We start from the raw sequence: 15,772 nt of genomic DNA on the forward strand, positions 1-15,772 counted from the left end.
CGCCATACGCTTTTGCCAGCGCGTCCCTGATTCGCCGGTTAAATTGTCAAATACGAGGAAGGTCCCTGATTGGTCAATGCACTTGGTAATTTCTGGAAATCGCTGTTGACCAGATGGATCCGCAGAACGAAACAGATTGTCAGTTCACGTGATCAGTATGGTGTACCAGGCCATCTATTGTACGGACTGGATGGGAAAAAGCCGAGTAACTATTTGGTAGTTAGACAAATAGAGCAGATGCGTTTGTGAGTCTGTGTGTGTGTGTGTGTGTGTGTGTGCGTGCACGTGTAGTATACAGTCAGGCGTATACGGCTCAGGGCCATGCTAAGTCTTTCCAGAGTGTACAGTAACTGCTGGGGCCTGCCTGCATCCCTGCCTGTACTAAGACATATCCACAGGCTAACCTGCTCTCCGGCAAGCCGGGCAGCACCGCACAACAAAATGAAACACAGTGCTGCTGAGAAAGATCCACTATCAATGCTGTCAAGGCCACTCTGGCATAGAAGCTGTTTCATGTGTAGCCAACAAAATGCAGGCGGAGTCAAACAAGAAAAAAAGAAGAAGAAAAATAGCGGTACAGAGCTGCATATTGACAATAACCATTTCCCTTGTTCTGCCTCTTCTACTGTTCAGCTTCCAGTCCAGAAAGTCCAAAAGCTTAAGCGTTGTATGTCACACTTCAGTTTGGCTTCTGTTAAGCCCATGGCACACCAAACGAACATTCTCAAACAAACACAAACAAACACGAACAAAGACAAATGTTCGTTTGGTGTGCCATAGCTGTCTGTCCTTGTCTGTTCGTGTTTGGCGATGTTCGGCGATGTTCTGTCATGTTTGCCAGGATTCGACTTGTTCAATCCAGCGTTGTTCGCTGTTCGCTGTTGTCTGGTAACTTCCCATGTTTTCAGTCGCGTATCCATGGAAACGGAGCTCACGCATGCGCGCCTAATGCATGCGGTTGTCTGGTCAGTTTGGTCAGAGGCAGAGCCTCCTAACGTTACACGCGACGCAGCAAACATACGTTTCTCTGCCAACCATGTGCCATCACACTGGGCATCAACAACACTAGCGGGAGACTTCTCCCATGCACTCCCGCAAATAAGTAATGTTTTGCGCAGCAAGGTTACATAATGAGGGAGAGAGAGAACATCCATGACGGCTAACAACGAGCTATGCTAATAACTAGCTAGCCGTTCAGAAACACATGTAAACAGCCGTGTGATCACTGAGAACGTCAGTAAAATGAGAGAGCTGCAGGTGCTTATGCAGAACTAGTGCACGATTAAGTGCACAGTGGGTAATGACCCGCTGTGATGAAGAATATAGCGAGATTAACCAGGTTGATAGCAGAGAAAACACTGTTGCAGCTGCCATCAGCAGGACCTCCAAGCTTCAACTAGCGTTGCCTGCGGTTGCCTGTCACATGACGCCTTCATGGTCCCTCGATAAAGTCTGCAGAAATATGCACGTTCCCTCACCTCTCTCTCAAGAAGCGTCACGTGAGTGTGGCGTTTAAGGCCATCTGTCGCTACAAAAGAAATAAACTGGGTGTATCATTGTATTACTCGACAGATGTATAACTAACTTTGTCAGTCTGAGCCATCTTCTATGTGCTGTAACACAGTGCAGTTTCTATTTTTCTGGTGTTTCTTTTTTACATGTTTGGGACTGTTGTGCTGAATATGTTTGGTCGGTGTGCCATGCTTTCAAACAATCTCCAACATCTGCCAACATTCACAGACAATTGTCTGTTGGTGTTTGTTGGTGTTTGTTTGAGAATGTTTGATTGGTGTGCCATGGCCTTTACTTGACATGCTGTTTAAAGCCCAGTGTGATGTGTGATGTGTGATGTGTGATGTGATGCGATGCGATGTGATGTGATGTGTGATGTGATGTGATGTGATGTGATGTGATGTGATGTGATGTGTGGGAAAACGTGCTGAATGTCACTACAATGATAAAACGTCGTATTGACAAACAGGCAGTGGAGGAATGGAGTGCGGCGAGGCATTACAGAAAATGTCCTTTCATACAAGCTGATGCCATTTCTTAGCATTGCATCATCTGAATGTGTTTTTGGCAAATCTAATAAACGACAACCATCTATTTTTTCACAAGACCCACGACAAGTTTGATTGCAGGTTTCACTATCCCCGCTGACACATTCACATTCATCTACAATACAGATGACAGTCTGTATGAAACTTCAGAATGAGCAGAAACAGAACAGAACAGAAACCTTCAGATGAGCTTTCTTGGGATTATGAAATGGGGGGTCTGTGGTCTAATGCTTCTACATCTGGGTGCTCTTGACATGAAGCAGTTTGGGAGAAAACCCCTTAAAACTATGGATAGATTGTCTATTCCGGTATGCTGCTCAAAGCCTCTGGTCTGGCCCCAACCGCTACCGGCTGGAACTGGGACGACTCTATAACCCAAAGGGCCTGGACGGGCCCCAGCATCAGCAGCACTCCTGGGCTCTGCCTCAGCCATACCAATCAATCAACGAGTCATTTAGTGTCAGGATGTAAACATCCCACATGGAATGGGATGCCAGCACTGCCTCAGTGATAAAAAGGCCCAGCCTCATTTTCTGAGAGTGAGTGATGAGCCGGGAGAAGTGCTAAACACAGACTTTCTATTAGACGGACTCTAAGTCCGGGAGAAAATAAAAACAGCTATTTCCTTGGACACCGTGACATTGCCATGGAGAGCCCAGACTAGACTCATCCCACATCCTTCACACAGCACAATGACTAATTTAATTGTAAACAGCATGAGCACTGTATTGAATTGTCAACAAGCACAGCAGCAAAACCAAACTTCAATATATTTAGTTATTTATTTTATTTAAATGTATGTAAATCTATGCCCGCCTTGCATCCTCAAAAGGGCGTCCATACTATTTGATAACGCATATTTCTGGCCTCTGGCATGTTTGCACTTCTGCCAGAAGGGTAATGGGGATGTTTGCACCAGCAGAGATCAGTTGGACAAGTGTTAGCATGGCTCGCCGCGGTGCTACTCAGGCTCTGGTTATATCGCCACCATGAAGACAGCTGTCACATTTGCCAGAAGAACAATGGTGTCCTGGTGGCATCAGGGCAGTTGCTGGAGAGCTTTGTGTTCAGTTGAAACAGGCATGCTATGACCAGTGTCTATCTAAAGAGGAGAATGGAGGAATGACTTCACAAAGACTATGCACTGTTTATATGCTAATTCCCTTTCGATGAAGAAGTGAGTATTCATGAAGCATTAAGACCGAACAAACAGCTTTGTGCTAGAGAAAAAAGTGAAAGGTTATCAACATGGTAATTGTAAACTGGGGAGTTACTTTACCTGCCTTAGGCCATCCTTGCTGTTCTGCATGATCCTCAGGGCGTAGTTGGACCGCTGGCCTTTGCTGTTGAATTCAATGTGGCCTGTTAGACCGTCCAATTCTACCTATCCGACACAGAGACAGACACCTGTTAGACCGTCCAATTCTACCTATCCGACACAGAGACAGACACCTGTTAGACCGTCCAATTCTACCTATCCGACACAGAGACAGACACATGTTAGACCGTCCAATTCTACCTATCCGACACAGAGACAGACACCTGTTAGACCGTCCAATTCTACCTATCCGACACAGAGACAGACACCTGTTAGACCGTCCAATTCTACCTATCCGACACAGAGACAGACACCTGTTAGACCGTCCAATTCTACCTATCCGACACAGAGACAGACACCTGTTAGACCGTCCAATTCTACCTATCAGACACAGAGACAGACACCTGTTAGACCGTCCAATTCTACCTATCCAACACAGAGACAGACACCTGTTAGACCGTCCAATTCTACCTATCCGACACAGAGACAGACACCTGTTAGACCGTCCAATTCTACCTATCCAACACAGAGACAGACACCTGTTAGACCGTCCAATTCTACCTATCCGACACAGAGACAGACATCTGTTAGACCGTCCAATTCTACCTATCCGACACAGAGACAGACACCTGTTAGACCGTCCAATTCTACCTATCCGACACAGAGACAGACACATGTTAGACCGTCCAATTCTACCTATCCAACACAGAGACAGACACCTGTTAGACCGTCCAATTCTACCTATCCAACACAGAGACAGACACCTGTTAGACCGTCCAATTCTACCTATCCGACACAGAGACAGACATCTGTTAGACAAGTCCAATTCTACCTATCCCACACAGAGACAGACATCTGTTAGACCGTCCAATTCTACCTATCCCACACAGAGACAGACATCTGTTAGACCGTCCAATTCTACCTATCCGACACAGAGACAGACATCTGTTAGACAAGTCCAATTCTACCTATCCCACACAGAGACAGACATCTGTTAGACCGTCCAATTCTACCTATCCGACACAGAGACAGACATCTGTTAGACCGTCCAATTCTACCTATCCCACACAGAGACAGACATCTGTTAGACCGTCCAATTCTACCTATCCGACACAGAGACAGACACATGTTAGACCGTCCAATTCTACCTATCCGACACACAGACAGACATCTGTTAGACAAGTCCAATTCTACCTATCCGACACACAGACAGACACCTGTTAGACAAGTCCAATTCTACCTATCCGACACAGAGACAGACACATGTTAGACCGTCCAATTCTACCTATCCGACACAGAGACAGACACCTGTTAGACCGTCCAATTCTACCTATCCGACACAGAGACAGACATCTGTTAGACAAGTCCAATTCTACCTATCCCACACAGAGACAGACATCTGTTAGACCGTCCAATTCTACCTATCCGACACAGAGACAGACATCTGTTAGACCGTCCAATTCTACCTATCCCACACAGAGACAGACATCTGTTAGACCGTCCAATTCTACCTATCCGACACAGAGACAGACACATGTTAGACCGTCCAATTCTACCTATCCGACACACAGACAGACATCTGTTAGACAAGTCCAATTCTACCTATCCGACACACAGACAGAGACCTGTTAGACAAGTCCAATTCTACCTATCCGACACAGAGACAGACACATGTTAGACCGTCCAATTCTACCTATCTGACACAGAGACAGACACCTGTTAGACCGTCCAATTCTACCTATCCGACACAGAGACAGACATCTGTTAGACCGTCCAATTCTACCTATCCGACACAGAGACAGACACCTGTTAGACCGTCCAATTCTACCTATCCGACACAGAGACAGACACCTGTTAGACCGTCCAATTCTACCTATCTGACACAGAGACAGACATCTGTTAGACCGTCCAATTCTACCTATCTGACACAGAGACAGACATCTGTTAGACCGTCCAATTCTACCTATCCAACACAGAGACAGACACCTGTTAGACCGTCCAATTCTACCTATCCGACACAGAGACAGACACATGTTAGACAAGTCCAATTCTACCTATCCGACACAGAGACAGACACATGTTAGACAAGTCCAATTCTACCTATCCGACACAGAGACAGACACCTGTTAGACCGTCCAATTCTACCTATCCGACACACAGACAGACACATGTTAGACAAGTCCAATTCTACCTATCCGACACAGAGACAGACACCTGTTAGACAAGTCCAATTCTACCTATCTGACACAGAGACAGACACCTGTTAGACAAGTCCAATTCTACCTATCTGACACAGAGACAGACACCTGTTAGACAAGTCCAATTCTACCTATCCGACACAGAGACAGACACCTGTTAGACCGTCCAATTCTACCTATCTGACACAGAGACAGACACCTGTTAGACAAGTCCAATTCTACCTATCCGACACAGAGACAGACACCTGTTAGACAAGTCCAATTCTACCTATCCGACACAGAGACAGACACCTGTTAGACAAGTCCAATTCTACCTATCCGACACAGAGACAGACACCTGTTAGACAAGTCCAATTCTACCTATCCGACACAGAGACAGACACCTGTTAGACAGTCCAATTCTACCTATCCGACACACAGAGAGACATCTGTTAGACAAGTCCAATTCTACCTATCTGACACAGAGACAGACACCTGTTAGACAAGTCCAATTCTACCTATCCGACACAGAGACAGACACCTGTTAGACAAGTCCAATTCTACCTATCTAACACAGAGACAGACACCTGTTAGACCGTCCAATTCTACCTATCCGACACAGAGACAGACACCTGTTAGACAAGTCCAATTCTACCTATCTGACACAGAGACAGACACCTGTTAGACAAGTCCAATTCTACCTATCTGACACAGAGACAGACACCTGTTAGACAAGTCCAATTCTACCTATCTGACACAGAGACAGACACCTGTTAGACCGTCCAATTCTACCTATCTGACACAGAGACAGACACCTGTTAGACCGTCCAATTCTACCTATTTGACACAGAGACACACACCTGTTAGACAAGTCCAATTCTACCTATCCGACAGAGACAGACACCTGTTAGAGTGTCAAATTCTACCTGTGCCACACAGAGACAGACATCTGTTAGACAAGTCCAATTCTACCTATCCGACACAGAGACAAGACATCTGTTAGACCGTCAAATTCTACCTATCGGACACAGAGACAGACACCTGTTAGACCTTCAAATTCTACCTATCCGACACAGAGACAGACACCTGTTAGACAAGTCCAATTCTACCTATCTGACACAGAGACAGACACCTGTTAGACCTTCAAATTCTACCTATCTGACACAGAGACAGACACCTGTTAGACAAGTCCAATTCTACCTATCTGACACAGAGACAGACACATGTTAGACCGTCCAATTCTACCTATCTGACACAGAGACAGACACCTGTTAGACAAGTCCAATTCTACCTATCTGACACAGAGACAGACACATGTTAGACCGTCCAATTCTACCTATCTGACACAGAGACAGACACATGTTAGACCGTCCAATTCTACCTATCTGACACAGAGACAGACACTGACCCAACATCGTGTGACCCTCTCAGCAGCAGCTATTATGGATATGAATTCATGCTATTGGCTCAGCATCAGCTTTCCGAATTATGTCAAATTTGTCAAATTTGAAATGATAATATGAAGTCCATAATTTCTTAAAATTACAGCATAACAGAGGAGCTATTATTCACATCGTCTTATCTTATCTTATCTCTCTATTCTCTACTAGTATTCACCTTATGTAGCCCCGCCCACTTGACCCAGTTGCGTTACGACTTCCTGTTCAAAACGCCAACTGTTTTACCTGGTCTGACTCACTGGCTGCAATTTCACATTGAGTGGCATATGATTCTAGAGGCCCGATGACACAATGAACACAGTATAAGTACTGTAACTGTCACAGGAAGTGTCAACACAATAGGAAGTAATTGGCTGACCCCGGCGTTGGAACATGAGGTGAATAATGTAGAGATGAGATACGCTGGCCTAGTGGGTAGAGAGTAAATATACAACGATGAGAGCGCAGTCAATACATTATTATCTGCCATCATAAAAAATCACCAGGCTCTAGTCTAAACTATCCCATTAATACATGTAATTAATGTCTCAAAATCTGATCTCTGGTGCTATTTAATTTGTGCTTTTCCAGTAGCTGCAATTTCAAAGTAGCAGTGTCAGAAAAGTGAGAGAAAAGAAAGAAGACGCAAAATGTGCAAAAAAATTATAATAACACAATTTGAGAGCAGCACTGCAGCCTGCTTCCCCTCCTGTCCAGCAGAGGCAGTCCTACCATCCTCAGGTAGTTCATGAGGCTGGTGCCGTGCTCCCAGATCTTGGAGGACTTGCAGGAGAGCTGAGTGGCGCCGACGTTCTGGCTGCGGTTCAACTCCTGGACCGCCGCCACCACTGCATGTACAGCATCAAACAGCAGAGCTGAGGAGAGCTGCAGAGGGAGAGGAGGAGAGAAGGTGACTACATTATGCAAAGACAGGCACCCAAACACACACACTCTCTCTCTCTCTCTCACACACACACACACACACACACACACACACACACACACATGCACACGCACGCACACACAAAACTGCACAAACTCAAACCACACAAGTGTAACAAGTCAGTGATTTTCGGTTAGTGAGGGGTTAACCCATCCCTAGAGTGGCAGCGAGATTATTCCATTAGATCATTAGAAAGTCTCTGATCTGCTGACAGTGTGAAAACCATCTCTCTCCATCTCTCTCTCTCTCCATCTCTCTCTCTCTCTCTCTCTCACTCTCCATCTCTCTCTCTCTCTCTCTCTCTCTCTCACTCTCCATCTCTCTCTCTCTCTCTCTCACTCTCCATCTCTCTCTCTCTCCCTCTCACTCTCCATCTCTCTCTCTCTCTCCATCTCTCTCACTCTCCATCTCTCTCTCTCTCTCTCTCTCTCTATCTCTCTCTGTCCTTTCCCCTCTTATCCCCAGTGGAGCTGGCAAACCCTGACCATTCCAATTACCGCCTGCCTCTCCCAGTGAGGGCCAGAAAGCAGCGATTCCCCTCATCTCCCCTGCTGCACAAACAGCCTCATCGTCACGAGCACTGCAGCCGGCTATGTACATTTGATTAAAATGCATGATGCCCTGCATTACAGGCCAGAGCAGAGTGAGCGTTCGTCTCACTGCTGTGCATCTGTGTAATGGAGCTAGACTAGAGGAAGGCTGGGTGGACAGAACAGGGCTTAGAGTGATTGTGATGAAGCGTAGTAAATACTGCGGACCAAAGAGAGGTCCAGCATGGTCGTCAAACTGTGAAATCGTGATGTCGCACAACCTTGAATCGCCTAACTTGATTGGATTAGAAGCAACGGTGTACACAAACAGGCTGTGACAACTTTTACAGGCCGTTTATCAACCTCATTTAGATTTGACATTATGGTAATAATGCCCCGTGATGGGGAAGAGCAGATGAAGGATAATAATGTCAAACCACAAGTCAACATTCACTATCGGTTATGATAGAAAGGCAGGATGTTACAAATACATCTGAATATGTTCCATTGTTTTCTATGAATGTGTCCTGCATACAACTAGTAAAGTAATGGAATTTGCTCATATTCTTGTGACTCAATGCCTCTGTCTCTCTTGCTCGCTCTCCCTTCTTTGATCACCATGTTTATTGTCTTTGGAGCACATTGCTGTTATCGTTTTTATTCCTGGCACAACACATCTAATGATTAATTAGAGATAACGGATAAGTAGGACCAAAAGCAACAAGATTATCAGATCTGCTTCCTCAAAACAGCCATTGATTTTGCACAAATCCCAATTTTCTTGAGGGCTTAATTAGCCCATTCATGTCCACAGTGGAATTTTATAATTTCCTTTACAGCACTCCTACTTCTAGCTGAGATAAGCACAAATGGATTTTACAATAGTGTTTTTGTGAACAATTATAAAATGGGTCCCTCAAATCAAGTGATCTGATTGGTTCACAGTAGTGGTATAATGAGCATATACCACGGCCAGAGCTGCACAACTCAGTATCACGCCACGTCTGAGAAGGGCGTTCGGCGTTCCAGCAGCGCTGCGGACCGGTTTGTAGAGTTTCCATCTAGCGAGTAGTAGATGGCAACTAACTTAGGGCATGTGTCCACATAGCCTTTCTCAGCATCTTTTTGGTGTGGAAAAAGTAGTGCCTGGAGTGCTTTTTGTGAGGTGAAATAAAGCGGATGATAACGTCTCCTGCTGCTAGGCTAGCTTACCAGCTGCACTAGCTGGTTAATGTAAGGCTAGCACTTCTGTTCTAGCAGACATTAGTGTTGTAGAACAAGCTAGGCTTACCAGAATACCAGACATGTACAATACATACGTCTGGTATATAATTCATACTGCCTTTATGATCACTGTTACAGTAACGTAAATTAAATTAGCCTACAACGTCCTATTTCTCCGTCGCCCGGCTGGACAAAGCGTTTCATTTCACCCAGCGCTTTTCTGAAAAGTCTAAATTTTCTCAGCTTTTGAAAGCGCTCCACTCTGAGGGGGGGGAGGGAAACTCCAGCTTCAGCGATTTTCTGGAGCGGCCGCCTTTTGTGCACCTTGTGGCCGCCTCTCGTTGCTTTTAATGAGGAAAGGCTGCTAGCGCTGAGGGGGACAAAACAATATCATATGGACACACGGGGTCCACCCGCTATGCCGACCACCCGCAATGCCGAACTTAGGTTTGGCGTGGGGGCTGGGAGAGGTTAGGTTTTGGGTTAGGGTCTGGGGGAGGTTAGGTTTAGGCATGGGGGGAGGTTAGGTTTGGCGTGGGGGCTGGGAGAGGTTAGCTCCACCGACACGCTGCACGCCGCCTCGCTCAGCTGATTCTGCTTGTGGGCTATCGGCATTGCGACCTGTCGGCACATAGACGCGGCACCGGACACACAGCCTTACTCTCAAAACGCCACAGTGTGACTGAAACATTTGCTTCTTAACATGTAGGCTACAAGTCATGTTTTATTTAACAGTAAAAGTTTTGAAATCCGTTACTCGTTTTTTCAACCCGATCTCCAAAAAAATTGTAAAATAGCAACGTTTGTGGACAAACGTTGGTATTTTACAATGTCGGCTAAGAAATTGTAAAATGGGAACGTACGTGTCTACAGCGGTGGGCGTGGTTTGGGCGTGTTTTACGGAGATTTTCTGTTTCTAACCCCTCCCCCTACTCTAATCCTAACCCTAAAATCTCAGAACGTTACTATTTTACAATTTTCGAGCCGAAATTGTAAAATAGCAACGTTGGTCCATATCGTTGGTATTATACAATTTTCTGTGAGACTGTGTTGGTTTTTTTGATAATTGTGTTTACAACTACCACATTTCTTAGCTAAACCGGAGATAGCCTGTGTTGCTAGCTACTTGCACAGCAACTGCCTCGCTCTATGTGCAAGCAGCCACTAGGGACTATATTTCTTTATGAACATTAGACTGTTAAGCATGAATAAAAATGCTTTAAATTTGAGTCTGTTCATTACTTGATGTGATGGGTGATGAGTGGGTGATCGAGGCAATGATGGTAATGATGACAATGACGATGATGGATAATGATGATAAATATATGTAACGGAACACAACACAGCTCAAGAATTTCACACGTGTACTTGTACATCGAGAGACAATAAACATCTTGTATCTTGTACTTTCATACGGCGATAATCATTTTCTAAAAGCAATTTATATAAAAGCAATATAAAGCAATACACTATTCCCCCCAACGGGAACTGGGGGGAAAGTGTGATCCTCCTACGTGCTACGTCCTGCCGGTGAAACGAAACTCCTCGCTGTCAGGTTAAAAGAAGCGGCTGGCGACTGTACATGTATCGGAGGAAGCATATGCTACCTGTAGTCGGCAACTCTCCCCAGATCGGCACAGGGGGTGGAGCAACAACAACGCGACACCCTAGCAAGGAATTGGGGAGGATGGGGGGGGGTGGGGGGGTGTCATAATTTTTTTAAATAAATAAAGCCAATTAATGAATCCTTTCTCCGTTTGAAGTCAAGAGAAAGTAAATGAAAGAAATGCACGTACATTACAGTATATACACATCGACCCCCCTCTGCTTCACAGCTGGCTGGTGAAATAGGGTAAGAATAGTTCATACACAGCGTGAAAATCAGGTTCTGAGGTTAGGCACTAGGACACATCCCAGCTACTGGCAATTAGGACTGGTGACTAATTAACTAATACAGTAACTAGAGAGAATAAAGGCTGATGAGAAAAGAGCTAGAACATGATTAACTCATTAAGACATGCCTACAGTATAGATATTATGCTGTCTTTTGATACACACTAATTAGGTCTGCAGGAGGTACAGTAGTAACTGCAGGGCCTCACATGCATAGTGAATGCACTGCCCCCTGTATGTGCATGTGTATAGGATGTGCAGAGCTGAGGCACTTAATGCATTTTAAGATGACTTAGGATGGCTTATGATTAAAGGACAAAATAGCTTGTAGAGAACAAAGGATTACACCAGCCAACTCTAAACATAGAAATCTACATGTCCCATAGGCATGAGGATGGGGACAAAACAAAACTAGAACGACCGCAACGCAGACTTATGCCTCCGCCATTAGTTCATTCTACAGTCCAAATCGCCATTTGAGGCAAATTGGAAGAAATTCCGTCAAGGCGCTCGTGAGATGTTGCGTTACAGAGCTTGAAAATTGGGTGTGTGAGGTCACAGTGACCTTGAACTTTGACCACCAAAATGTCCTTGAGTCCAAGTGGACATTTGTGGCAAATTCGAAGAAATTCCATCAAGACATTCCTGAGATATCCCATTAACAAGCTTGAAAATGGCATTCGAGAGGTCACAGTGACCTTGACCTTTAACCTTTGATAACCAAAATGGAATCAGTTCATCCTTGCGTCCAAGTCGATGTTTGAGCCAAATCAGAAGAAATTCTATCAAGCCGTTCTTGAGATATTGCGTTAACGAACTTGGGATAGCGTTCATGAGGTCATAGTGACCTTGAAGTTTGACCACCAAAATGTAATCAGTTCATTCTTGAGTCCAAGTCGATGTTTGAGACAAATTTTATGAAATTCTGTCAAGGCATTCCTGAGATTTCGCGTTAACAAGCTTGAAAATGCTGTTCGAGAGGTCACAGTGACCTTGACCTTTGACCACCAAAATCTAATCAGTTCATGCTTGAGTCCAAGTCGATGTTTGAGACAAATTTGATGAAATTCCGTCAAGGCATTCCTGAGATATTGCGTTAACAAGCTTGAAGATGGCGTTCGAGAGGTCAGTGACCTAGACCTTTGACCACCAAAATCTAATCAGTTCATCCTTGAGTTCAAGTCGATGTTTGAGGCAAATTTGATGAAATTCTGCCAAGGCATTCCTGAGATATCGCGTTAACAAGCTTGAAAATGGCGTTCGAGAGGTCACAGTGACCTTGACCTTTGACCTTTGACCACCAAAATCTAATCAGATCATCCTTGAGTCTAAGTGGATGTTTAAGGCAAATTTGATAAAGTTCTGTCAAGGTGTTCCTCAGATATCGCGTTAACAAACCTCGGACGTACGGACGTACGGACGGACGGACAACCCGGATCCATAATGCCTCCGGCCTGGCTATCGCCAGCGGAGGCATAACAAAAAACCACACGGGCTGGGTGGGAGCATATAAGGTAGGGGGTGGTGCACAAATTGATGCAGGACAAAATATGTTGATGATTTTTACAAACTATAAGCAATGAAAGGCAAGCGCACGGCTCATCATGTTTAACAATGCCACTGGGACTGACTAAAGCGTGTCACTGAGCAGGTAAACAAGATGCCATGGAATAATTGCATTTGTGTTAGAGAAGATCAAACCAAAGCAAAGACTGAAAAGCTGCAGGTACTGTACAACAGTATTTGCTATATATTTAAAGGCAACAGTTTTTTTTAATATAGTTCATAAGGCTTATACTGTTAGCACAAGAATGCCTGAGTTGCATTGGGTTGCGACAGAAGGGCTGCTGTGCTCAGGGGTGAGAATGGGGGACATAGGGCCCTATTTTGACGATCATAGCGCATGGTCTACTCTAAATGCATGGCACAAGTGCATTTGGGGGTCAAAGTTCACTTTTGCTAGATATGGGACACCTTGATATGAGTGCAAAAGAGGGCGCATGGCACAAAGGGGTTGTATTAAGTACCTCAATTATTCATAGGTGTGTTTTGGGCGTAAACATGAACTCAACCAATCTCCATTCCCTTTAAAAGCCAGGTAAGCTTGGAACTTGACACATTGCTAATTTAATGGCGGACCATCAGCTTTTGTCTGGACTAATTGCTTACAGCCAAGCAAAGAACAGACCGCATATCAGTAGCCTACCAGCCTATAGCCCATCAGTAGCCTAACAGCCTCTAGGAAACTAAACCACAGACTACCTCAAAACTTCATCTATGTGAAAAACAAAACAAAACATTGCAACGAAATCAGCAGCTGTGTATGAATTTCTAAAATACAATATGGGGAGGGGTAGCCGAAATATTACAGGTGCATTGTCAGATATGCTTGAGCAACAAAACGGCACAAAGAACTGAGCAATTAAATGATAAAACAACAACGAACATAAGGTATATAAGAAAACTAAACATGACAGGCTATTTCAATCATCTTACTGCCTGGGATCCTTGGAATGCCATTATGCATGGCTCAGCTCACGTTTCCTGTTAAATCATAGGAAATCATGGATAACATGTCCTAAATGTCAACTATGTGTAGATAATATAATTGTGGAGGGTGGGCGTGGTTGGTGTTCAGCTGCAGGACAGAGAGGTGTGGAGATGGCTCACAAGAGCAGTGCCAGGTGAGTCAGCACCATAGGGCGGACCCTGCATGCCGTTGAATATTGTTCTGGCAGAAGCTTGGTTGTGAAATGAGAGCGACTGAAGCCCGTGTGCCAGGAGAACCGAGCATACAGAGGCGCACGGAGAGAGTGACGCATATTGATGTGCACGTTTGGGGTGAGCAGTTTAGAATCAAGGAATATTATCTGTAAAACATCTGTTGTGTCAGTGTGTGTGTGCCATGAGAACCCACGGTGGCAGAGACCTGCTACAATAATGATCTCTGTCCATTAAATCCTTTCTGTCAGGACCACTATAGTAAAAAAATAAACGTTATTAGCTATCATATGCAATATTTATATTTGGTGGTATGGCTCTGTTCTGGGAACTCCCTGCCAGGGAGAGCAGCGGCAGCTTCTGGGAGCTTCCTGCCCTATGTGTTACATGGAAAGCCTGAGGCAGGAAGGGCAGCAGCAAAGACTCCCCGGTACAGAACAGAGCAGCAACAATGACAACAGAAATGCCATTGTTTAAGTCAGACCCGGCATGAGAGGAGGGGGTGGGGTGGAGGTGGGTTGTTTAAGTCAGACCCGGCATGAGAGGAGGGGGTGGGGTGGAGGTGGGTTGTTTAAGTCAGACCCAGCATGAGAGGAGGAGCTGGAGGTGGAGGTGGGTTGTTTAAGTCAGACCCAGCATGAGAGCAGGGGGTGGGGTGGAGGTGGGTTGTTTAAGTCAGACCCAGCATGAAAGGAGGAGCTGGAGGTGGAGGTGGGTTGTTTATGTCAGACCCAGCATGAGAGGAGGGGGTGGGTGGAGGTGGGTGGTTTAAGTCAGACCCAGCATGAGAGTAGGAGCTGGAGGTGGAGGTGGGTTGTTTAAGTCAGACCCAGCATGAGAGGAGGGGGTGGAGGTGGGTTGTTTAAGTCAGACCCAGCATGAGAGGAGGAGCTGGGGTGGAGGTGGGTTGTTTAAGTCAGACCCAGCATGAGAGGAGGGGGTGGGGTGGAGGTGGGTTGTTTAAGTCAGACCCAGCATGAGAGGAGGAGCTGGGGTGGAGGTGGGTTGTTTAAGTCAGACCCAGCATGAGAGGAGGGGGTGGGGTGGAGGTGGGTTGTTTAAGTCAGACCCAGCATGAGAGGAGGAGCTGGGGTGGAGGTGGGTTGTTTAAGTCAGACCCAGCATGAGAGGAGGGGGTGGGGTGGAGGTGGGTTGTTTAAGTCAGACCCAATATGAGAGGAGGAGCTGGGGTGGAGGTGGGTTGTTTAAGTCAGACACATGAGAGGAGGAGCTGGGGAGGAGGTGGGTTTGCAAACGGCTTGCAGAGAAAGCCAGAAAAAAAACAATGCAGAAATGAAGCAGCTTGAAATCGCTCTGTTTGAGATTTGCCAATGACAGCCTAGAGGGAAGTTAGCTGATGTGAGCTGGGTTTGTGAGCTGAGCTTGACTGACAGAAATAGCATAAATGCTCCACTTTGCGCACATATTTTACACATGGATGTCCCATGCACATATTGCACAATTAGT

General features: G+C 45.5%; 1 protein-coding gene across 1 annotated transcript in view; it reads right to left on the reverse strand.

Annotated features, from left to right (window-relative positions):
- grik4 (glutamate receptor, ionotropic, kainate 4) overlaps positions 1–15,772 on the reverse strand; it is a gene marked incomplete at both ends in the record, with an annotated part of 259,314 nt that overhangs the window by 73,165 nt on the left and 170,377 nt on the right. The window contains 2 exons of the mRNA XM_083637925.1: positions 3,340–3,444; positions 7,727–7,879. Of these exons, the coding sequence (XP_083494051.1) occupies positions 3,340–3,444; positions 7,727–7,879 (258 nt within the window). The remainder of the gene's footprint in view (positions 1–3,339; positions 3,445–7,726; positions 7,880–15,772) is intronic.

This window comes from Poromitra crassiceps, assembly GCF_964638095.1.
Source record: "Poromitra crassiceps genome assembly, chromosome: 5".
NCBI classification, from domain to species: domain Eukaryota; kingdom Metazoa; phylum Chordata; class Actinopteri; order Beryciformes; family Melamphaidae; genus Poromitra; species Poromitra crassiceps.